Raw genomic sequence first — 26,572 nt, 5'->3', positions numbered from 1 at the left:
TGATGATGCAGGGCATCGGCCTCATGTGTTTGTGGATTAATGCATGAGCGCATATGTGGCCTTTCATGACCACGTTTGTCACATGGATGGAGAAAACAGAGCGGTCTAAAAAAAATGCAGGAAGATGAAAAGAAAGCAGGGAGGTGTTTTTTTTTATAGAGTAGAGAATGAGATGAGGTGTTAGAGATAAACTCCAGAGGAACAGATTTTCAACTGACAAGGTTAGAACTCATTCTGTCTCTAACTCTTCTCTCTCTCCGTGTGTGTACACTTTGTCGAGCTCCCAAATCTCTTGCTCCACACTCATAGGATTTGCTCAATGCTATTAGTCATTTTGCAGCTAGACCAGTGTTCACAAGACATATGGACACAGAGCTACTGACCTTTTTTTTTTTTTTTTCACAAAGAGTAGAACTATTAAAGGATAATAAATGATAATAAATGAATGACACAAAGCAAACACACACATACACACTCAGCTGTGTTGCTTGAGCGCACACACAAAAACATACTGTTGTATACCGTGAAACCGTTGAAATTGTGAAAAGTACTGTGATATAAATTTTTGGTCATACCGCTGTCTGAGATTTGCATAAATGTTTGATGTCAAATCACTTCCTGTGTTTACCGAGACAAAGCCACCCTAATTGCCATTTACATGCTAAAATACACATTTTCTGTTTTGCTTCACGTCACATAAACAAAGAACCACACTTGAAACAACAAACCCCTACAGAGTGCCGAGGCTGACAATCTATTTTTGATCATAAAGGTAAGCTGAGATGCTTTTGGCTCTAGGTAGAGATGTGCATCAAATTATTGTCATCAGATAAACACATCACTTTTTCCACTTTCAAACAAGATCAGTGGATTACGATAAAACGGCAAAACACTCCATCCTGTGCCAAAAAACTATCAAACCAGGAGAAGCGATCAGTCAGCAGTCAGTGGCACTGAGCTGCATGCTAATGTCAGACATAATACCGGACTACAGATGCAGCGATGTCATGACCTTGCATCTGGATGTGCATCGAGATCTTTCACGATAAACTCAGGGGAACTGAACGGACATTTCAATCTAAAGGTGTCACTATATTAAAGATGTGAACCAAAGAACCAGGAAATAATAATATAAGTATAATATAATATAAATAATACTTAAAGGTCCCATATTATGCAAAATCAACTTTTTAGTCATTTAAATCATTATATTAGACGTCACAAGTCGGCAAAGTGTGAAAAAAGATGCCTTAATCATGTTTTTGTGGTCCTTTTCAGTCTAAGTAAAGGAGAACACGCGATGTTGACTTCCGCACTCACTGGACGTCACAATTAGGGCTGTAAAGTCAAAGTCGTCTGGTCGACTAATTGGTCGACACGCTCTGGCTCGACCAAAATTGTGATTGGTCGACTAAATTTTTTTTTTTTTATGGTGAATTTCATTAGGAGGAAAGTACCACATGCTAATAGGGGTGTTTTACAGCACCCGTGCTTCACAGGTAACAGCCTGTCTTCAGAGAACACCCCCCTTGTTTTCCACTATTTTGGTTTAGTCCAGCCCAGTGGGTTGTTGTCGCTCCGTGGCTCATGAGCGAGCGACAGACAGATTAGTGTTGCCAAACATGACATATCATTTAAAAACGCTAAGCTAAGGTTGCTCCGTCCGTTTTGAGTCTGAACATATCAGAATTATTAGCATATTTGAATGTTTTAAATTTAGTCTAATAATCGTTGATTGGTTTTATAACTGCAGACGCATCCGCTCTTAACAGCAGCAGCGTCCCACGGTCTATTTGTGTCTCAGCCGCGAAGCTGCGCTGCGCTGTTCAGTCTCGCTCTGTGTTCCTCAACACTTATTGTGCTGATATTACTAGTTATTTTCAGATATCACGGGCTATGGTATTGCGCAGATGAACGTAATGCAACACGCTGTCAGACTCTGTTGACCTCAAGCCGCGGCTGCGGGTCTTTTCAAATTAAGAGCCGCAGCCGCACAAGTACTTTGCGTATGCGGGTCTTTTCAAAATAAAAGAGCCGCACCCGCAAAGTACCCCCCCCATCGATTAGTCGATTTTTGGTCGACATTTCAGGGCTTTAGTCGACCAAGAGTTTCTTTGGTTGATTACAGCCCTAGTCACAATTCACTAAATTCCTTGAATTATTGTCTCGCGGAGTGCTGACGAGGGCAAAAGCATCCGAAAACCGTAAGTCCGCGAAACGTTCTATTCTTGGCTCGACAGTGCAGCACAGAGACCTAAGGAAACTTTTAGCCTCTGAGGATTTATCTTCCAGTGGATACATGTTATATGTCGTCAATGTGCCTGCTAGAGCCTGCAAATGATCACTTTTCCAAATGCTAACTGCTGTTAGCTCCCAGTAGCCTCTGTGACTGATTTGTTTGACATTTTTAAAGAGATGCTACTAAACAGAGGGTTACACTCTGTTACACTTTTTGTTAAACATAGTCGTCATCTAAAAGGGGGTATTATTATAAAGGAAATGTCATCTGAAAATCTGTTGAACTCTACTATTGTTTTAATTGGATAGACTGGACTTAAGTGACTGACTAACTGACATTTCAACCCCTGAAGACATGCTGCTGTCATGGCCATATATAGTTTGCGTTTTGGAAAACTAACTAATAAACTGGAATGATAAAAATAATCCTGTGGAAATTCTTGTTTCATAGGATCAACATTCCTGCCACCCATCACACATCCTATTGGTTTTTGGACATGGCAGTTTATTTGCTCTGTTTTGCTCTTGCTTGGTCTCTCTCTCCCCACATTCCGCCTCCGCCAAATCCTTCAATCTGCCCGTTTCTCTCTTCTTCCTCACCCCCCTCCAGTTCCCTCGCTCTGTGATAAGACAGACTACTGTTCGATTGGTGCCTCAACCTGCTGAATTTCAAACAGGCCCCTTCGACAAAAAACCCTGAGCCACAGTCTTCCCGTGTCTGCTCTCCCAGAATATTAACTAGTCCTGCAGCAGCGCCAACAGACCTACACACTCGAGCCCGCCAAAGATTTGCAGACAAGTTTGGTGCGTAAAGAACATGAATACATCGATGGTGGAGGGATACAACTCTCGCTAGGTGAACAATCCCTGCTTTAAACTTACAAAGGCAAACCATTTGTAAAAAGTAAAGTAAAAGTAATATTTTTGACTATTGGTCAGACAGAAAGCTGCTTTAATCCTGGTGTTATTACTCCTGTGCTTAAACATTTGTGTTGTATTTTTCTGAATGAAAGTATGATTTTGAGAATTGCAAATAAATAAAAAAAACAGCAACCAATAACTGAATTTGCATTAAAAAAATATCATTTTGCCACACTTTTATCTAGTTTCTATGGAGCCCCCGAAGTGACATGAGAAAAAAAAATTTAAATCTCGAAAAGTCGAGATACTTTATCCAAGTACAAAGGAGTAAAGTTCATTCATGGCTGCGCTGCCTAAATACCAAACGAGACAAATAATAAACAAAAAAGAAAGAGGAGGATTCTTACCCTGCTGATCCAGGTTTCAAATGCTGGGCCTTCAGTTGTCAGGAATAAATCTGGAATAGAGACGAGAAGGAGACAAAAATAAGGATGTGCAATTCATTAACTGATATGTTTATTTATGTGGAAAGTGTAAAACACCAGACAGCAGGGAATATTGGGTTAACAAATATGCTGTACATGAAAATGCACATTGTGAACAATCAATAAAAGCTCTGTAACTGCACAGATAGATGGATTGCTAGTGTTACCGTATCTTAAATGATAACATTAAAAAAAAAACATTAATGGTAATGAAAACTTTAATCAACTCATGCAAAGAAGAAAAAATAACAGTGGGAACTTCAAATATTTCAAAACTTCAGTGGTGGTAAAAAAGAGTTCAATCTGGAACTGACTGATTGATCAATACTGAGGATGGGTGGAATTCCAAAAGCAACATAGATTAACCGACTTCTTACTGCAATATGAGAAAAACAGAGAGGGAGAAAAAGAGGATAGTTGGAGGATATCCCACAGAGAGCAAAAGGATTTCACTTTACTTTCTGTAAGATTCAGCCCCCGGTAATGGCGGCACTTCTCTCCTGGAATGTGATAACCTGTGCTGGTACTCCGATTCCTTGCTCATGAAGCCTTAGCTACAGGCTGCATATCTAATATGGTTTCTATGTGCCTCTGTGAGAGGATGTTTACTTTCATCGCTGCATTCTCTGGACTGCGCCTCTGCCCTAGTAATTGGACATGAAATAAATATTGACATTGATCTACCTCTGGGCCCTGCTGTACCCCCCACTTGATGCTGTGTTTTGCATGGGAAATACAAATGAGAAAGGCACAGGTGGATAACTGAGGCAAAAGTATATAAAGACAGATGTGACGGGTGAAATCCTACAAAATGTACAAATGTGTATAAAATATGGCAATGCCATTTCTCACTTAAAGGTGAAGTAAGTAGTTTATAGTGACATCTAGAGGAGAGGCTGACATTTACAACAACTAACTGCTCCTCTGCTCAGGAGAGGGCGAGGACGAGGGACAGCTCTTCGTGGCCACGGTAGAGCTGTCAGAAGCCGGCAAGGGAGAGGGCGAGCAACCGCAGGGCGTAGCAGACGAAGTGGAGAGAGTTGAGGCGGGACTTCCGCTACAAGTAAAGCGACACTTGATTTGTTCTCTCGGGTTTGTCTATACAGGCTCCAGTAGAAACATGACGTCTCGCTTCTAATAGTTGCAATGCAAATGCGGCCCGTGACTTTTTGAAACACTACGAAAATGAAACAAAAACTATTATACAGCGACTAGACAATGCAGGAGGACATAATATGTATAAAAAAGTGGATTTTGGGTCATATAAACCCATAAATACTACGCAGTGTCCCTTTAAGCGAAGGGTAATAAATATATTATAAGGCCCTGTCCCAATGCCTCCTCCTTAAAATTTCCACTTGGTTTTGAGTGCCCTCAACCATAAATTCCCACCCAAAACACTGGCAAAACTACCCAGATGTAGCAGAGCTAGCTGCTATTTGCCGATTGTTTCGAGAGCGGTTACCCGTCATGTAGCTCTCAATGACGGGCATACTCTCTCAAAGCACTCAGCAAATAGCCGCTAGCTAGCTAGTTAGCTTTCATACATCGTCAGTTATTTTCTGACATAAGTCTTCAAAGCTCAACGGTCCTCTGGATGTATATCAAACCAACATTCCAACACATTTCGACATTGTCACGTGCTTATTGGCGAAAATGTATTACAATGGAATCGTTTCTCGGAAGATGTGGCCGCCATCTTTGTTCAAAAAAATCAGCCGGCTCGCTGGATTCGCAAAGCATTATGGGTAATGTCATCTTCCGCTTCGTTTTAAGCCTGCATCAGAGCTCACTACATTTTGACGGTTGATTATAAGGGCAAAATCGCACTACCCCTTGCTCCCAGCTACACATGAACACGCAACATTTAGGGTTAGGGGAGGTATTCTTTCGGCTTCTCCCTTTAGGGCTCACCATAGAGGATCATCTGCCTTTCCCCTGTGTCCTCGTATGTCCTCATGTCCTCCTTCACAACATTCATGAACCTTCCCCCTCTGGTCTTCCTCCTTTCCTCCTGCTCGGCAGCTTCATCTTCAACATCCCTTGTCCAATATAATCACCGTCTCTCCTCTGCACGTGACCAAACCATCTCAACCTTGACTCTCTTACTTTATTTCCAAACCATTCAACCTGAGCAGTTCCTCGAATATGGTCATTTCTAATCTTGTCCGTCCTGGACACTCCAAACAAAATTCTTAGCATCTTCAGCTCTGCCACCTCCACCTCCAGCTCCACCTCCAAGCCGTACATCAAAGCTGGTCTCACATCTTGTAAACCTTTCATTTCAATTACGCCGATATCGTTCTGTCATATATCACCCCAGACACTCATCTCCACCCACTTCACCCAGCATGCACCCCTTCTTCACCTCTATGTGCAAAAAGGTAATACATATACAGGATTAAATGTACAGTTCGCTCAGCCAGAAGTATCAAACACTGCATTGACTGAGCATATCAATTCAAACCAGGCTTCCTCTGCAACAAGTCTAATTTTCAACAATATTCAGCAAGATACTGATCATTTTAATATCTAGGTAAGGTGTAAAGTGTGTACATTGTTGGTTCATGTAAAGGGTGACTGAAACCATGATAATATTTTATATTAATGATCTGGTTTGAAAAAAATCTAGCTTGAGGCGTTGGGTTGTAGTGTGTAATATACAGGAGAATATTATGGTGATTTTAAATACAACAGTTAAGCCACTTTTAAGACGCTTATTAGTTCATGTGAAACTTACAAACTTACTGCAGTCATGTTGCCCACACACACACACAGATGTTTTTCAGAGAGCTAACAAATGCACGTGCACACACACACACATACACACACACACACACACACCGGGTGGTGTGTTAATGAGGTTGTATAATTGGCCAATCAGGCTTCATAGACAGAGTCCAACCGTGATTGGCTGATTAAGTGTGATGGCGGAGTGTTAGTGAGAGACATGGGGTACACAGGGGAGCAAAGAAATGCTTAGAGAGATTTTAATCTTGTAAACACTTACATTCCCACTGTGGGGGCACCTCTTCTCCTCTCACTCTTAGCTTCATCAATAGTTTTTTTTTTGTTTTTTTTACACAAGTTCATAACTGCCAAACTCTTTTTCTTTCTAATTTCTCTTTAGCCTGCATCTAGGCCAGTTTGGCAAGTCTGTCACTTCTACAAGGCAGCATACTGAGGGTGTAAATTGATGATATCGAAGTGGAAATTGCCCCTGAGCAGCACATTAAACGTCAACCTGGTTTCTCCTTGGACCCTCTACAAAACACGAACTTGCTCTCCAACACGGAATGCAGTGTGTTAAAAGCCAATTCTGCACAATAAACTGAGCAATAAAGTAATTTTAATGTGATACTTCTGTCATGAGACTCTTCAGTCCACTGTTCTTCTCCAAACACCCCTCTCTTCCTCAGGGTCTCTGCCAGAAAGTATATTCAGCACAGTCTTATAAAGTGTTAGCGAGCAACATAAACTTAACTGCTCCCACTATCATTTACTTTAACATGGTTTTATTTTTTCAGAGACTTTTAGTGGACCATCACGGGCCTCTTAAGTTCAAAGTGATATTATGACAAGCAAAGAGGAAAAACATAGTATAGTAAAATTCATTTGTGGGTTAATTTATATTGTCATCTTCACAGTAGGTTCTTATCATCAGTTTTAGTTATGTACACTTATATGTTTATATACAATAATGTGGGTGGCAGGTTGTTACAAAGGTTACATTAAAAAGGTTCCTGATCAAATCAGAAAGATTTGACCAGTGCCTTTCTGTGTGGAGTTTACATGTTTTCCCCATGACCTTGAGCTTTTACTGAAGTGGCCAAAATCTGTTTTACTCCATGACCCTAGCTGGCAGCCATAATTTTTAGTGAGAGTGAGCATCTATACTCCAGGCTGTTTCTTGGTAACAGCAGTGTCCTTGGCAGAGCCCCTCCTCTTGCCTCATGCAACCACACCTCAAAAAAAACAACATTCTTTTAAAAGGTGTACAAGAAGTCTTTCATTAACAACACTAAGTCAAAGAATCCAGATAACATGACTGGAACCTTTCTCATGTGTCTACAAAGAAAGCGTTTGGGAACTGCCACTGCAGGATAGCTTTGCGGCCTGTTAACTCCAATACAAAGATAACTTCAAGTCTGTTTACAGGTCTTACAGAGCGATAGTGCTTATCTGAAAAAGTGTATAAACCCATTGTGGGCCCCAGAGGGAGCCGTGTGAAATCTGATCACTCTCACTCACTCTCTCCAGTAATGCAGGGTCAGCAGGGTTGAAAATAATGAAAATGGATGTGGAATTAGACGCAGAGGTTACCAGACCTCTGTGGCCCGCTTGTCATCTCTGCTTGAGGTTACATTAACTGCTACTAGGATTCCACTGGCACGTAGGTGCCAGATTTTTAAAGGGAGGGAAATGCTATAAAATTCTCTGTGTCTGCTGCATCAATTTTTAATCATTTTTGAATGTCTTTATTTATTTATTTAATGCATTGTTGCTGTGGCATCCTTTCAAGCCAGTCGCTGAAGGCAAGGTCTTGCTGCCCAAGGTCACATCTGTGTGAGAGGGAATCACTGAAGTACCTTTACAGAAGTGCTTGAAGAAAACAAACAAACAAAAAAAAAACTTCACTTTTTGTTCAGCTATCATGGTCTGTGACCACAGCTTATTGAAAATGTCCTCCACCTGGCAACCCAACCAATATCCTCCAGTCGCATAATTGATTTTTAAACTCCAAGCGAAGGCTAAATGTGACTACACTTTTCCTTAACCCTCACAAAGCAACAGCATGTTAGTCAATGGCAGGACAAAGGAAATATCGCCAGTGATCCTGTGAGACCTGTGTGATTGCCATCAAAGCTAAACTCATAAACTTGAGCAAATTAGGAAAAGACAAGCAGGAACATAGCTGTAATGTTGTGAACTGATGGACTGAATCTAAGGCTTTATAAGGCGTGATTATTTCTTCTAAAATATTCCTTTGATACTATTTGATATGAATTTGATACTTGATATGAATGGTTTCTTTGACCATCACATTGCAGTCTACCACCATCTTAAGACATGTAGAGGAATGCTCAACTGTCTTTAAATCTATAAGGGTAAGGCAATAATTTGATAATAGTTATGTAAAAGAGTATCAGCTTCATTAACCTCATTAAAATTCACTATTTTCACATGAAGGACAAAGTATCTAAATAATGTACATTGGTTGTACATTGTACACGAAGGTGAGTAATTGCACAAGTTGATGCACCAAAGGTGTACAAGGTACCTGTTGCATTGCTGGTTATTATATTTTTATTGAATTTTATTTATTTTGGCACTTATTTGAGTCCTATAACATCACTTCAAGAGTGATTTAGTTACAGTAGTAGCCACTGTGCCAATGGGGAGAAGGTCTTAAGGTGAATAAAATTTGGATACCATCTGAACCTAAAATCTATAACATAGAGAATGCTGAACAGAAGCTTATATAATAATAATAATAATAATAATATATAAAAGATCACATTTAGATGTACAGCATTTGTTGTGATGCTGTTATCAAATTCATTTGTCACCTTTAGGGGCAACAGCATCTACTCTACAGTCAATCTGAACCTAAAATGATTAAATAACACAATCAATCTCACCTTCTGTGATTACACATGCACATTAAAAGCATAAACCAAAAGAGCTGTCATACTCCGCCACTTGATGCATACATAATTGAGGTATATAAATGTGTTTGTGTGAAGGTGGGGTTGCATAACAACAACAACAACAGGGACTTGGAGCACTAAGTGGAATGTAATGTCGCCAGATAATTAAGGACATGGTGACTGTGAAGACCGGAGCAGCAGTTATACAAGGCATTGATAGACATGTTGTAAAGGGAGACCTCAAGGAAGAAGGCAACTGACAACAGATGCTAAGGCCATCCAGTTTTCAAGGTGCATCTGAATATATAACACGGGCTTACAAAACAAATCACTCCAAAGCTAAAGCATGTTAATCCTTTAATTGCAAGAGAGGCAATCTATAATCACTTGATTATTTCTTTGGCGTTCCTCCACTCTGACACGCTCCCTCAGATTTTTCTGTTGTGTTAAATTGCCTCTTTCCCCAACAATGGCACTTCAAAGAGTAAAAAGTCACACCCACACAAACAAGTACATAATGAGCTGTGTGCATGAACACACACAAACCCCACCCCCACAGTGCACGGCTGATTTCAGCACATTACCCAAATATCGGCGAGTGCATCCGCATGTGCATTTCTTTGTCATCAGGTCGTGATTGAGCCAATCATCTTTAGTCAGCCAGTCTTTTCACACTAAAATAATAATTGCAAGTGTGACTGTTGCTAATAATGTGGCGCTAAGAGCAACAGATGCCACAGCTCAAGTCCACTAAAACAAGTGACACAAGGTAAAAGTGCAGGGGCAAGTGCAGGGGGACATTTTAACACTTTTTTATCCAGCAAAGGATAAATATTTGCATTACACCCCATTGGAGATAACCAATACAGATTTAGGAGAGCATACAGGAAGACATACCTTTCTCAAGTGATAAAGTTGAGATTAAACTTTGACCAGAGTCAAATGTCACCTCAATACAGGGGCCAATTCTATACTATCTGTTTATTAAGTAGAAATACATAATTGCAAAGATAGAAGAATTGCTTTTGCAATTGTCTCAGATCATTAAATTGGAGTAAAAGCTGGATTTGGAATTCAACAGCCTGTTTAAATATCAGGTGCCAATTCCTAATTAAAAAACTGAAGTAAAGGGAGTTAATCCAAAATAATTCTAAGGTTTAGACTACTGAAGAGAAGAGAGGAGAAGAGAAGAGCAGTCCTTGAGTTATTCATAGCCTCTCCATCAGATTTGTTAAGGGGATTGGAAGCAATTTAAAGGCCTCCGCTGACTGTTTGACTGGAGCAGCATTATGTCTCACTATTCCATTATGTTGAGCCACGGTGTAGGGATAAAGACCAGGCTTCATATTAGCCCCTGTATAAACAGATAGGGTGATGCTAGACGGGTGCTAAGCCCCAGTGGAGTGGAAGAACTCTGACACTGAGGAGAATAGACAGCAGAAAGCTAGAGCCCAAACAATTTTCTTACTTTGTCTCACTGTCACCTTTGCTCATATCTCTTGTCTTGTCGTTATATAAACCTGCCACCTTATCTGTCCAAGTCTGACTCACAGGATAGTGGCATAACTTCCATGGAACAAGCCTTGAGATATGCTCTGATGACAAACACAGAGAGCTAGTTTATAATTCACATATTTTAATATACTCTAAAATGAATATTCACTACATGGAAAGTCTGTTTCTCTCTGGCATGATGTGGTGGACCCAACACTCATTCTAGGAAAGGAAATCTTCAAGAAAACCAGCTGGATCTGCTTCAAAACCCCCCCACTTCTCTTGCAACATGACCAGCCTGGTGTGCTTATGATAGTGTGTCAGCATGACCCAAGGGCAGTCATGCTGACATGGTTGTTACATTGCTACTACTCCCTCTTATTTTGCCGATGTGTGGTCACATGAAGGTGCCACATTTTGCACGTTCACAAAATGTCTCGTAATTATCAAAGTCCATAATTAGCCATCAAATGTAGGTCGATCGGGAAGGAAACAATGCAAAGATTGAATTTAATGCATGCTCTGGCATTACTCCTTTATAGTAAGCCTATGAATTTTTCAGCCAACCCTTGTAGTAGAGTAACCACAATTCCACAATTACCCTAGACGAATGGCAATACTGTAAACCCAAACTGTCTTACAACAACAGTGAGCAACTTTTAAACTTTTAAATAATTGCTTCAAACGTGTTGTTGCATCTCTTGGACTTTTTTAATTGGAAGAATGTTCACCCAGCAAGAGTTACATGGTGTTGCTTTGAAGAGCGGAGAGGCAGGAGAGAGATATTGTGTAGAGTTGTGCTGATTACTCAGTTTAAACTAGTCCCCAGTTGCTCTTATACTTGCCATGTGCATGTGCAAGTACATGCTGTACACACAGACCCATACAAATTCATTGCTACTATGCTGTCCATGCAACCTTTGCTTTCAGCCCTGTTGAAGCTGCATTGACATTCACTGGGAGCAATCATTTCTTACTGTGCCTGCTAGCTTCTAATTAGATGCTTATTAAAGCACTGGTGAGATTTTATGCACCTTGCTGCAGACGCGTTTTGCCACAAAAAAGTGGGTCAGTAAGTCTGTCATGGCATGTAGGGGACAATATATGCAGAAAATACTATACATAGGGCAATGTAATTCAAAAAAATATATGCAGTAGCTTCAAAAAGTATTTACATGTCTTCATATTTTTGCTCACTTAATTGTGTTGTATTATTCACTGCCACTTGAACCGGCAGCAAGGGCCAAAAAATATGCTTCATTGCACACACCTCTGCCCTCACGTGATTTAAAACTCCACAGTACCAACTTTTTGTTTTGTTTTTTTTAATAGGGAAGCAAAAAAAACGTAGCAGCCTCTGTAAATACTGCGTCTCATGTGCTGGTTGCTGCTCCTGTCAATGTTGGAGCCCCATGTGAGACGGTGGGCTGGGAAATGTATTAATAATTTGGGGCCATGCTCAGTTCTGGTCACTTAAGCCTTTAATATCAGATAGATACTGCTTTTAGCTTTGATTACAACATATATTCACCATGACATCATTTCAATGAGCTTATGCAACATCACAACATTTATTTCAATACACAGTTGCATCAATGTTTCACAAAACAATGGGATTAAAAGGTCTGGACTCAGTGGAGACCAACCTTAAAACAAGATTTCATGGATCATGGAATAGGAATATGCCCTAAAACCTTTATTTTGCATGTTTGGGTAGTCAACTGACCTCTTTCAACATCACTGAACACAGATCTGAACAACTGAGAACCCAGATCATAAAACTGCACTCAGTCTTTTTTGACTGGACATGTATAATGAGAATAATAATTAACTGAAATCGTACAATCATGAGAGCAATTTGCTGATGCATAGAAGACATAAAAGGTATCATACTATTTTTAAAGAGGTGAATTTATTCAGAATAGTTTGCACTAAAGTTGGACATCCAGCCAAACTGTGAAAATCATGCAAGAAATGTGTGGTCAGTTTAATTATTTAGCACTGCAGACAAAATACTAACTGTGACACTGATGGAAGCAATGTCTACTGGTGGTGCAGCATATAATGTATAAATTATGGCAGAAATACAATATGTTTTGCCTGGGCAGCAGCAGCAGCAGCAGCAAAGGAGAATAGCTATAACTCCTGGTTTAACCATGAGTAAGCAGGTTTGCAGTCAGCACACATATATCCATAATAGCAGCTGGGTTTCAGTTCACATGTATCTTATAAAACAACAGAATGTATTAACCAGGAGCCTTGAAGCAAGATCAAAGGAATCCAATGATTGGTAGATGAATAACTTGAAATGAAATGTATTAGAAGCTAAAAAAGATCAACATCAAACAACATTAAATATTAAATATATAAATCCTTGAGTTTAAAATTGTACTGAATATAATTGGCGTTAGGTGAGGTTCAGGTACTCCAGTTGAGTTTGGGAAATACAGACAATGTGATACTGTTTTTACACAAGTGTTCTATGTGAATCTTTATATTTCCAACTCATTTAATGAGTTACTAACTCACTGCTCCATCTGACTCTGTTGTTGGTTATGGTTATGGATAGGTGGTTAAATGAGCACCGACAAAAACTAAAAAACACCCATGAAGAAAAACACCCATGAATCAGACTGATTGATTCAGATAGATTTTTATTAAATTACCAACATTTCCCACTAGTGTGGCAGATAACCTGATTTACTTGGCAAATAGAAAACCTACCCCCATGTAATGCTTTGTGGGTGTTCATTTCAGATCCTGCTTGAGAATGAAAACAATGATGACAGATTCAATTTGTCATACAAAACACTAATTTTAATATACTCTTCAGTGTACTCCACCTTAGCATAACTCACTGCCACTGTTTTTTTTTTTTGTCTTAAAGGAAATCTGTGGCAAACAACAGCAGGAGCAGAAGCAGCATTGCACTCCTATCCTTGTACCTGTAAAAGCCCTTGCAGCAGTCGTAGTGGTTTATCCAGGTTGCAGTGCAGAGTAGATATGACAGCTGGCACCATGGCTGCATTTGGCATTAATGTCTGATACGCTGTGTGTGTGCATGTGTCCTGTCACTTCATAAAGCCTCCAAGCCGTGTGGATGGGTTGGTAGGGCAACATGAAAGGGATTTTTTGTAAAAAAAAAAGTTAAGGACAAGAGGACAGAGGCATCAGAAATGCGGGGAAGGAGAAAGGTAGCAAGACACTACAATAAATGGATGGACAGACAGAGCTGAAACTCTCTTTTCTTCAGGTCTCTAGTGCCCTTGAACATGTTATTTGTTAGCTTGTTACCAAGCAAATAAGGTGTGTGCATCCTAATATCTTATGGCTGACGTAGAGCAACACATACTAGTGCAAAGAGTTACACACACATAGGTTTGCACAGCCATTCTGGTCAGGAAACAAAGTTCTATGCCTAACCTGAACCATAACAATTATTTTCTGACCCTACACTCTTAGAAATAAGGGTTCCAAAAGGGTCCTTCTACAATGGCTGAGGTTCTACCTGGAACCATTTGCTTCTGAAAAACCCTTTCCTGAAGAAAGGGTTTTTTAAAGGGTTCTTGGTAACACGAGTGGTTCCAGTAAGAACCATTTTGATCCAGAGAACCCTTCAAAACCACTTACCTGAATAAAGGGTTTTAAAAGGGTTCTTGGTGGAACCCTCCAAAAGGGTTCCACCTGGAGCCAAAAAGGTTCTCCTATGAGGACAAGCTGAAGAGGACAAGTTCCCCTTATATGGTTCTACTTTCTAATTGCACTTTTATTTCCAAGAGTCATAACCTTATCTCAATTCACATCAACCAGTGACACAGAAAAGATCCCCATGATCCCCACACACACAGTTGAGGGCTGTATCTTCTAAGGGTTACTGAGGAGCTGACTGATCTCTTTGCTCTATTTGTGGGGGTCACGGGACAAATGTCCACTTTGTGTGTGTACTTAAGTATTAGGGTATGCCATTTGAGCGTGGATGTAATGACAAGGATGAAAGCACAAAGTCTGCATGCTTGCACGTCGATGTTTGCGAGTCTCCTGTGTATTTTTGTCCGCAGTCCCACTATAAGCCGTCCCACAGCCCATCAGTCAAGCCCTCTGCATTTGTCTGTTTGCATCGATTTGCTCCCTCCGTCTCTTACCCTCGGACTGATCCATGCCTCAGATGGACAGAGAGAGGGCCTTTGGCATTCAGAAGGAAATGTCACAGCCGTCACGAGTGAAATAGATACTTAGTCTCAACAGATATTGCGGGTTGCCTCGCTCCCAGCACTGAGAGCGAGGCAATAAGGTTAGTCTGAAAATATGCAAACCTTCAAGTCCAATTTTCTGATCTGCTGCCTGTTTCAATGTAGACAAAAACAAGCAGAAATTGATGCCCACTCAACATGCAAACAATAAAATAAGCTTGAAGCCTCAGTTGATACAAATAAAGTGATATCTTTTTTAAAAAATACCAGCGATCACACCAACCATACATAAAAGCTGCAAAGAGTTATCCACACGACTGAAAGAGACGCTCTCCTCAATCCAAAGAGAGCATCTGTGCAGTAAAAGGTGCTGCAAAAAGCTGCTTTAATCGAGGATGTTGATGGTGAAAATCACTAAACATCTTTGGAATCTGACAAATTGAGAGGTTGTTGTTGTATCGTCATACAGTCATTTTTTGATCCAGCAAACACTACAGTTTGAGATCAACAGATGCTGCAGAGTCCAATTTGTTTGCAGATTCCAGGGATCCAAGGCTCCAAAAGTGCACGAGTCACAAAACAAAGATGCTTTGTACATTGTGCAAACTTTATATGGCATCATGCATAATGCACACACATACTAACCTATAGGCTTAACTCTGGGTTTATGTTGATTTATTTTTGAGGAAAATCTATCATTTTGATGTAGTAACCTGCAAATTAGTTTATATTAAGATTAGATTAATCAATAGACAAGTTATTAATAGTAGACCTATGCTACTCAACAGTTACAATTACAATGAGTGATGTATATTTGTAGACACTTGACATAGGCTACCAGCATGGCATGCTTTAAATTATTATTTCATACACATAAATACAGCCATGACAAATGTAACTAACCCTTGACTGACAACACAAAATCAGTCATGTCAATGGACTTTAAGACAAATAAAATACTATAAATAAACTAAGCAAAACTAAACAGTGAGTTTCAAAAGTCCCATAATGCGTGCATAATGCAACAAGAGGGACACATGGATGTAACAGGACGACACTTTTAAATTATGTGTGGTGAGCTACAGCATATAAACAGGAGGTTGCAGTATGACCTTGTATAACAGTGTCCCATATCGCTGACACGCCCAGTGGAAATCCGGGGTTATCCCGTATCTCATACCCATAATGCATTAAATGCATTCGTCCCATTTGGTTTGGTTGCTTTCACACCAGTACGGTTCGTACCAAAGTAGGGGGGATAAAGTGGTCCCCTTCAGGCAGGTCTCGGACCGGTTGATTTGGTGCGCACCAAAAGGCCGAGATTACATTCACACCTACGCAAACGAACTGAACCATAGCATTTGCTGTAGGTCGCTGTAGGTGTGAAAGCACCCTAACTTGTCTCATTCTCCATCCCTAAGTGTGTCTAAGAGAATAGGATGAATATGGCAGTGCGACATGGTAGAAGTAAGGATCTCGTTTGAAGAAAACACAATGAGTCTTAGTTTCAGGTGATTAAGCACGACTGAAAACACCATTATGAATTTTATATCCCTTTCATTTTCACAGTACATCATGCACACTGACAAAATGATTATTGATAACCTTCTTATTATGTTCCCTCACAAGCTTTTCTAAAAATTTATAGCGAAATGCACAATGTCAGAGTGTCCTTTTCAGAGGTGTGGGCAGAAGAATCTGAAGCCAAATCTTCACTGGCCACCTCCACTGATATGTGGCCCTGTCCCACTGCTCGCAAGGAACCAGTGGACTGTGAAACAAGCTTTTCCAAACTTGCTCAAGGCCCACAGAAACGATTTACTTTAGTGTCGAAAGAAGGAGCAGAAGAAAGTCTTCTTATATATAACTGTGCTGTTACCTTGTCGGCTGAGAAAGAACAGTCCAGTTGAGCTGTGCAACCACAAAGACTGCACTTGTTAATGCAGTGAAATATGATAGTTTATTTTTATTCCTCGGTTAAAATGACACTGGGTGGGTTTGAAGATCATATTTAAACATGCTTTTCTCTTTGAGAGATTTATTTTCCCCACAGGCTACAACACGGCTGACTTAGTAACTGCCATAACACTTTCAATAAAGAATGAAAGCTGTCCATCAATGTCATGGCAACCACACTGGTTTATAAAATGATATGCACCCAATACCATACACACTCCACACACTCACACAAACCTACACAAAACCATAATGTTGGCAAACACAAAGGTTGTTTCAGTCTCAGTCAAAAAATAATCGTCTCTGAGCCAATATATGAACACCTCCTGCACGCTGAGTGACTTCCATACCGATCTATCAAAAAGACTCATTCACAAAGAGGGCAAAACACACACCAGCAGAGGATGAAGCAATGCTATATAAAGAAAAAAAATAATCTCCTAAAACCATTACAGGGAACAACGTAATAGCTATGGCCAAACCCTCTCAAACACACGCACACACTCATCATCCTATTCCTTTGACTTTCTTTATGTTGCACAACTCTGTATGTATGTGTGTGTGTGTGTGTGTGTGTGTGTGTATGAAGATAAAAGCCCTTTGCATGGGCTAGAACAGCATGTGTCTGCATGGACAGTATGTGCATCAATTAAGTGTGAAGACATCAAGAGCAATGTCCAAAGTATGAGCTTTCAATACATTGACAGTCTGTTTGTGCAGTTACACAAATCATATTACACATATTAAGATTCTTATAAAAGCACTCTTTGCTTTTGCTTCGCCTCAGAATATGCAAATTAAATGTATAGAAATACATGTAGTGGCCATGTTTGATTTTACATAAAGAATTGTCATGGGCTGGTAAAATGTGGTTCTAGATCCACATCAAAGGCTGAAATCCAACCATAAATCTCAACTGACAATTGTATAGACCTAAATCAAATTAATTGATTCAAGTCAAGTTTATTGTTATTGCACCAAATCATAACACAAGGCACTTAAAGTAGTGGGGTTGAGAACTACCATTATTGTAGTGAAAAACAATTCACATAATGAGCAAGCACTTGACAACAGTGGAGAGTATAAAAATATCTTATAACAGAACAAAAGGAGTTATAGTGGGCAGGGCCATCTGACTTGGATGTAGCAGAGCAAGTATCTCACGAGGATCCAGAGAAAGGGGTGATGGCTGGTTTGACTATGCAGGAATCTTATTTTCCCATTCTTTTTTCTCACTTGGTGTGGTTTCTCTGGAGGTTCTCCTGCACATGTGCTCACTTGGGCATTTAGAGAAGATTAGGGAGCTGGCAGGAGAATCTCTGGAGACTCCCTGGAGTTCAGTATCAGCTCCACTTATTTAGTCACAGCAAACAATATTAAGAATTTACAGCCATACTGGTGGGTCTCTGAGGCAGGAGTTATGTATAGCAGTGATAAGAGGTGAGGTCATTAACATTCACAATGCAACAGGCTAATGTTAAACATGATGATAATGAACATGGTCTTTTGATGAGCTGGACTCGACAAATGGCTGAATTGTCTGGGAACCATTTACTAGATCAGTGTTTTTATATGGGGGAGTCATTACAAACCACAATGAGCCATTACAAAGTTGGCATATTTCTGTGTCATACGACCATTTTTACTGTTACCCATGAGGGTCCCAACCCAGTCTCTGGCAATGACTGTACTAGATGATTACATACAGTATCATCTGCTGTGTATTTTAAACCTACTTGTGGTGACAATCATCATTTGGCCAACAGAGAATATCTGTGTCAAATTTCATTGGCAACAACCTGCAAATTCAATTTACCAACCAAACATGCCAAATTCATGGTGGCTACAGAGAACAAATACATCAAATCTCAGAGTAGGTAGCCTAAATTAAAGAGAAATCCCATAGCAATATTGTAAAGTTTGGTATTTATGAAAAGAGAATTTATATTGGGACAGAAAATGGGAAGACAGTATGACCGCATCATTCATTTTTCTGCAAAAACACCTGCGCTCACCAAAATAAACAGTGTCTATTTTGCCTGTTTGACACTGTGCCAACTATTATGAAATGGAGATGTAATGAACGAACAACTCCTCGAAGCGGTGCTCGCATGCCTGTGAGCTCATTCCGATTCTATAAAATGGGGGAATTAGGACATGCATATGTGTTAATGAAGATGTAGGTTTCATCTAGCTGTGGATGTCTTAGCACAGGGAGACTGTTTTGTCTGTGCCAGCTTTTTCTTTCCATTGAAACCTGAGTTTTCTAAATCCTCCCCCAATTGGTTTGATTTGTGTGTATGGGGAAACTTAAATTTCCATTCCCTTCAGCATGTTTCATTATTAAGGACACACATTTCCAGCCTAACTGTGAATCACATTTTTGTCTGCAATAACTGATTTTGTGTAGCCACACTCAACCACAATAACATAATCGTCAATTACTATACATCTATTGTTTCTTTTATTAGGCAGTTCCACATAATGAAGTTATGTGTGTGAAGTAGACATGGCTAAATCAATGAGCCTGCCTTTCAGAATTGGCCTTAATGAGCACGTTTGTTGGGTTCCTCATGTTGATGGCAGCATCAATATCATCGAATATGACTCTGTGTAGGGGTGGGCAATAAAACAATAACTTTTCATCGATATATAAACAAGATACGCTTGATAACATTTAAATATTTCATTTCATCCAAGTTTTGACAGAAAAGGTAATTTGAACCAATCATGTGGCTGAAATAGCTACAGCCACATCATGTCAGGTTGAAGCACACAGTGTAAGCCAGGCAGGGGGAGGCAGGTGTGGTAATGTTTTCACCAACATGCCAGAAGTGAGAGAGATAGAATTATGACAGAAAAACCCTAGCAAAACCTAGAGAGACAGTGTTACAGAAGAAGACACCTGAAGCAGTCATCCCCTGGAGAACACACAATGCAAGACTTTACAGTCTGAGATGCAAGAGGTGGCTCTCCCTTTAAAGCTAATATGATGTCTGCATGCACCACAACAGCAGACCATAGTGTTTTCTCTATATATGACGCTGATATCATATAAACAATTGCATTTTATTATCAAAGACGGTGCAATTAAGCACGGTGGAAAATAACGAGTTTAAGCAGCTGACAAAAGTAATTGACCCTCATTCCCAACTCCCTGGCCATGAACCTCTCTCTCAAACAGTTCTTCCCCTGCTTTAAACTGCAGAGAGTGAACTGAATAAGAGCTATGAAGTGCGGCATACTTTGTTTCCACGTTAAATAGGTTGCATGTATGTTTGTTTGGTTGTTCATTCATTCATTTGCAGAACGTGCTACAGTTGTAATGTTCAACTTATACAAAAATAAACAATATTTAAACCTAAATAACCAACTCTTTTACGTACGTACAATTCCCTTCTTAGTAAAGGGGGTACACTTTAAGCTTGACATAAATATTGATGTGATATATATCATGATATATATTGATGTCAAATATTAAATATATTGTGATAAGATTATTTTCCATATCGCCCAGCCCTAACTGTGTGGTTAGCCAGCATCGTTTTTTTGTTGACAGTGTCAACAAACCAAAAACACCAGAAAAGGTGAGCAATGAAACATTATTATTATGGTCATTCTTAATTATTAATGTAGACAGAAACCTCCAATAAAATTATAAATGTCTGCAACAACATGATTCGCACAGAACGAATGTCTCTCTTTTTGATAGTGCCGTGATGACTAATTTGGCCATTAAAATAATACCTTGGTCTGCCATCCAAATGTAAACATAATCCCTGCATAATCAGTTATTTCTCTTGCTCACCCAAAGTGTATGCCCCCACCACGACTGAATTATTAGCCAGACAATCAGCAAGACACTTCGTCCAGAGCTAGTTTAATTAGATGCTGCTCATAGTATTACCATATGCATTGCCTAGCAATGGTTCTTTACGCCAATGTTGCCGTCTTTGTGCACGTTCTGCCGAAATTGCATCTAAATAGAATGACTTTGCAATTAAGCCCATGATTTCCTTCAAAATGTGCTCCTCGTAGCGTCAGAGCTCTTTCTGAATTGACTTTATGTGATATAATCCTGCACAACAGACGAATGCAAGACCGGTAAATATTCCCAGTCCATACCACAGAAATAATTGGGGCATCTCCTGTGGTCGTTTGGTTTTGACGGTGACACCTGCTCAAATCAGGCATCTATTCTACTAAGATAATCCTCCCAGCTGCCCTGCAAAAGCTGCTCAGCTAATTAGTTGTCACTGTGGTGAAAAGTAACCTGAACAGAACAATTACATCAACAGAGCCAGTTCAATGCTTAATGAGGATTGAAGATAACAACATACTATATGGTTTTCTTCATGACCAGTGTTTGTAGGTCCAAACTACACCCACCTATCTGTAAAAATCCTATCCGTATGGTTTACAGTGTATTCATACTACAAGCATCCCTTAAAAGTATGTGACACTTTATACTTTCCACACTTCCTGAAATCCCTCATTGTGTGAGGACAAACACAACTGTGTTAATACAGGGCTGCTGTGAATGGATTGTGGTTTTAAAACACTGGCTCGAAGAAGATGCTAGTAACAATGGAGATTACAAGACACATGCAGTATGTTGCTGCCAGGCTCGTTGGCTGGAGTGTGGAAAACAGAAGCTACAGAAGGCCTTGACAAAAGCCTGGAAATAATTTCAGATTGTCTTTCATTGAAATCATAGTGAGGTCAGCCAATTTCACCATCAACAGTCTGTTTACAGCTATGACACTGGGCTGAGATTAAAGTTGTGAAACAACCCTGTAGCAGCCCTCATCTTCCTTGGACCACACAACAAAATTCCTCACTGTATAACGGTACTGGCAGATGAGAGATAGGGCACAAATGGTTTCTCAACATACAAACCTCAGAAGGACTGCCAAGTGTTTTTCTCCCTGTGTGTTTTTACACATTGGCATTGTTTTACATTTACTCTCATATTAATCCGGCTATGGTGAAATCAGAATCTTTACAAGCATCATAGTTGACAGGGCTCATCATTAGTACCCTATATTTATCTTGTACTTGCTAAACACTAGGACCTAGACTGATTTTTTGCATCTCAATCTTTCCCTGCTGTAATGTGCAGCTACATCCATGGCATTTAGAGGAGCAGGTGGTCACAGCCAGTCAAACAGTGAGCTGTGCTGAGGGCTGACCCAAGTGTTTTCCACATCATCCTCTCCCACTTGGATTTATTCCTCTACTACTTCCTGCCTACTTTCCTTTTCTCTCACACGTGCTCCCTCCATCTGTATGCCCTCACAGAAAGTGGCAGCCAAGGAGTCAGACATCCAACAGATGTACAGCACGTTTTTTCTTTCTTTCATTGGCTCTAATCCATCCATCCATCCATCTTCTACTGGTTTAATCCTCCACATGAGGTTCGTGGAAGGTGCTGTGCCAATCTCAGCTAACATAGGGCGATAGGCGGGGGGTACACCCTGGACAGGTCTCCAGTACATCACTGGGTCACATAGAGACAAACAATTCAGTCTAACACCTATGGTCAACTTAGAGTGTCCGATTTGCTTAACGGTAGAAAACCCACACGCACACGGGGAGAACAGGCAAACTCCAGAAAGAAGAAGAAACTTTCGAAAGACAGAATATACAGCAGAGAGACATGACCCATCCCTCTTTTAGATTCAAAAATAAAACATCTTGATCGCTCTCTGTGTGAAGTGTAGGTCAGAAACCCTGCTCCATGCAATAAGAAAAGAAAGGGCAAATCCTCCTTTTCAAAGTCTATTTTTTGTTTTGATTAAAAACATATATATGTCATGCAATATCATGATGGCAGCTGAAATCGACTTTTTGGCTTCACTTACCATCACACATTGGCAACATGTGGACTCTAAACATTTTTAAATGCTGTATGCTGATACAGAGTGCGTCAAAATAAAAGTGGAAAGCTAAATTGTAGGTCATTGCTCTAACTGGCGGATTATGACATCAGTGACAGTGCCAACCAATGACAAACAAGGTTCAATCAGACAATATCCAACAATTAAAATATTCTGTCATAAAATGTGGATGTTAACCGACAGTCTCCTAATCCCTAGACAGATTAAATATGAATTAAATGCTCTGGTTAAATTGTGGAAGCCCATTAAATAAATCACATAACACAAAAAGATACCTGCAGTGAGTATGACTTGACTAAATCCTCTCTGAATACCTTGAACATGAGGATTAGTTTCCAATGGGAAAAAAACATCCTACCATAAGCCTAAGTGACAGTGCTACACTAAGTGGGCTGAGCAGGAGGAAGATGATGTAAAACAAGAACAGGGTGATTTCTTCATTCACTGGTGAAGAAAATAGCTATTTCCTTCTCTCTTAGTCAACTTGAAAATTGGTGGAATTAAATATGTTTTTTTCTGGTTATTCAAGTTTCTTCAAGCTAAACGTTGTGGGATGCACTTCAGAAGGAATGTCTACGAGTTTGTGTGAAGTTTAAAGCCGCATCACTTCTGCCTTCCGTCAGGTCCCCCGTTACATGCAAAGAGTTTAGCGCTATAAACACGAGCATCATTTAAAAATGTAGAAAATAATTCACTTCAATTTTGCAAAAGGAAAAGGTCTGAATGACCTGTATGTGTTCATGCACCCAGACATCATGTTTTCAGCTGGAAGCAAAACTCATCAGTGCAGTTTACAGGTGAGCAGGTTCATCCTGTGACACTGACAGCTCAGAAAATGAGCTGGGAAGTGATTGTAAGTGGGACGAGATTGTAAATGAGCTGCTGATTATACACCACAGGAAGTTGTGTTTCAAAAATAAAATGTTCAAGCTTTTTTACTAGGTTAATTTACTAGGTTTTCAAACCTATAAAAGCTTAAGGGCTTGTTTCATTTAAATGAATGACAACTGTGAATGTAAAACCATGGTATTTAAAGCAAACAGGATTTAGATCATTTAGCCATCCGTGAACTTAATGACATACAATGCTACTGGCTGTGTTTTGATCCTGAGCTACTCTTCCTGTCTTCCGATCAGCAGAGTCAAGCAATGGACGAGTTTCACGAGTATCAGTCAATCCGACCTGTGTGACGCACTCAACTTTTAGTTGCTAACCACACAAGGCATAAAAACGATATTTCTCCTCGTGAGGTTATAAAAATATTTTCAGTTTTGTATATCCAAAATGTCCATATTTGTAAAACATCAGACAAAAAGCAAGACGGACTCCACATGAAAAGCCTTGAATAGAAGAAAATCTCAAAAAGCTGTTTGAGATTGAGACAGTAAAAAAAGAGCTGGAGCTTTTATGCGTTTCCTTGGAGTTAACTCTCAAAGTTTAGAGGAATCACCACCTTACTATTGAGGCAATTGCGGCATATCATCAATATATAAGACTATAGAGGGGCAGATTATGTGCCAGTACTGAACGACAATTGGTGCTAAACACCACGGTTAGCTCCTAAGAAGTGGTACTCGAAAATATGTGGTGCGAACTTTGAGGGGGGCAGGGTGTACATACACGCTCAAGTCATGCAAAATAAAATACTGGTGAAATTTAAAAAAATACCGTGATACAAATTTTTGTTCATATCACCCAGCACTACTTCCCCCTATATAGGGATCTGACACTGCGCTTCCCCGCTGTAAAATCTCTACTCGCTACGAGCAGAAGTTTCAAACTGCTCTTGAGCCAACTGCATCTCCAAAACCAAGCTTATTGGTCAACAGTCACGAGTGAAAAACTCGGTCAACAGGTACATCGCCCACGTGTGATTCAGTTGTATGAGAGCCAGAATTCACATTAGCTTGTCACCAAACATTAATCCGGGCTGCTAACTGTGGAAAGTAGCAATACTCACAGTTGACATAGAGGAAACACTCAATTGTAGTCATACAACATTATATATATATATATCTTTTCAGTCTACCTAGAAGTCGCAACACTTGCAAATAGTTGTCGCTCGATTGTTCCCTGAAACTTTCTGAAACATGTATGCATCCAACCAGATATCTAACTAGTACATGACTGACACATGTGTCTGGTCTGTGTTAACATCTGTGAATCTTAAGAGAGACACATTTCGATCTTTGAACTGGTGGGACTATTGTCAAGCCTTAAGGTCAGAAATCTAACATGCAAAACTTTGATGATGATACAAAAAATATATTACTTCCAGCAATGGATATACTTTGTTTTGTTTTCTCATGCCACAGTCCGGGATGCAGCTGTATTTTGTGTTTGGTTCTCTCCTGACACATAAAAAAAGTCTTAAACTCGGACCCATAAAGGAAAAACACTGAAAAGCAAGAGAGCAGAAACAAGCCACAGTCGAGATATTGTTTTGGGTTTTATGTCATAACAGACACTATGCACACTCAAAAGTTATTCAAATGAAGAGTTGTGGTTTTATGTTATAGGGCTCTCCCTCACTAACCCTCCAATTTACTGCCTCAACTGACTTAATTTCTTCACACACAAAGCTGCACAACTACAGTTAAGAATTCTCATCTAAAAGTAAATGGGACGGTGGTACTTTTGCACCTAACTGGATTATTATTATTATTATTATGTATTACGTATTACATGGACAGCAGATGATATAGTAAGACAAAAAACGAATTTTGCATTTTGCTTCACACTGTTATGATATCAATTAAATAGCACAGACTTACCAGCGGTTAAGTCCTTGCTGAGGTCAATGAAAGCATTAGAGTGAGGGATACGCATTTTGACATGTGAACTCAGTGCATTCCGCCAGTCTTGAACCCTGAAGAGAACAACACAGACGCAACAGTAGAAATTAAAAGTGAGAACAACAGAAATAATCATAGGAAATTGTCAGGCGACACTCGGGATGACATTACCTTTTGGTGAGATAGCAAACTTCAGTAGATCCCTGGCTGGTGGATCCAAAAATATCTGGAATCATGTCCCCATTGAAACTGTGGGAGATTTGAGTGAATGGAATCAAACACTTTATTAAAACTGGTTAAATAAGTTAAAGGTGACATATGTAAGAATGTGGCCAAAAACTGTTACTACATTCAAATTCAAAATACCGAGGTCTTTTAGGTTTCGTTTTCTGACCTAACGTAACGGTTGCTCAGCAGCTGAGACTCTACTGACTGCAATGATTGGTAGACGGCAGTAGGTGGTGCAAAAGATTATTTTTAATGTAAATATTTTGGCTGTACTGTTGTTGTTGGTGAGTTCAATATGTTATATGAATATTATTCCTGAGTCTCTGTGACATATTAGGAGGATTTTATGGCTAGTTGCTTTGGATTTATTACAAAATGCACCTTTAACATTTGAATTGATATTGTACAACTAATTATGGTCCTGCAAAAAAAACAAAAACACTATGGATCTTTTTGTTGTCACTATGTGACAGAAGTGTAGAAAAGTAGTTAAACTTCTACAGTATAAGATAGTGGTGGTGTCTTGACCACAAGAACAGGTGTTTTTTTGGCTTGTATGATGTCGTCAACTTTTTCAAAATTGTTTGTTAACAGAAAACAATATTTCAAAAACATGTTTTATTGGTAAGCATACACAGTATTCTCAGCAAAATGTCTGTGTGGATTGTATATGAAGACTATATATGAAGAGGGATACTTACTCCATGACAAGCGGTTGATCTGTGAAGGTCTTGTTCAGAGTCATCCAACCACTCATATCTGCATTAGAGAATT

The 26,572-nt window shown here is 39.7% G+C and overlaps 1 protein-coding gene across 1 annotated transcript in view; it reads right to left on the bottom strand.

Moving 5' to 3' along the window:
• itfg1 (integrin alpha FG-GAP repeat containing 1) overlaps positions 1–26,572 on the bottom strand; it is a gene marked incomplete at both ends in the record, with an annotated part of 108,565 nt that overhangs the window by 80,509 nt on the left and 1,484 nt on the right. Inside the window, 4 exons of the mRNA XM_083900565.1 lie at positions 3,507–3,556; positions 25,550–25,644; positions 25,742–25,819; positions 26,500–26,557. Of these exons, the coding sequence (XP_083756691.1) occupies positions 3,507–3,556; positions 25,550–25,644; positions 25,742–25,819; positions 26,500–26,557 (281 nt within the window). The remainder of the gene's footprint in view (positions 1–3,506; positions 3,557–25,549; positions 25,645–25,741; positions 25,820–26,499; positions 26,558–26,572) is intronic.

Source organism: Microchirus variegatus (genome assembly GCF_963457635.1).
Source record: "Microchirus variegatus genome assembly, chromosome: 14".
Taxonomy (NCBI): domain Eukaryota; kingdom Metazoa; phylum Chordata; class Actinopteri; order Pleuronectiformes; family Soleidae; genus Microchirus; species Microchirus variegatus.
This window is presented reverse-complemented; position numbering and strand designations above follow the sequence as displayed.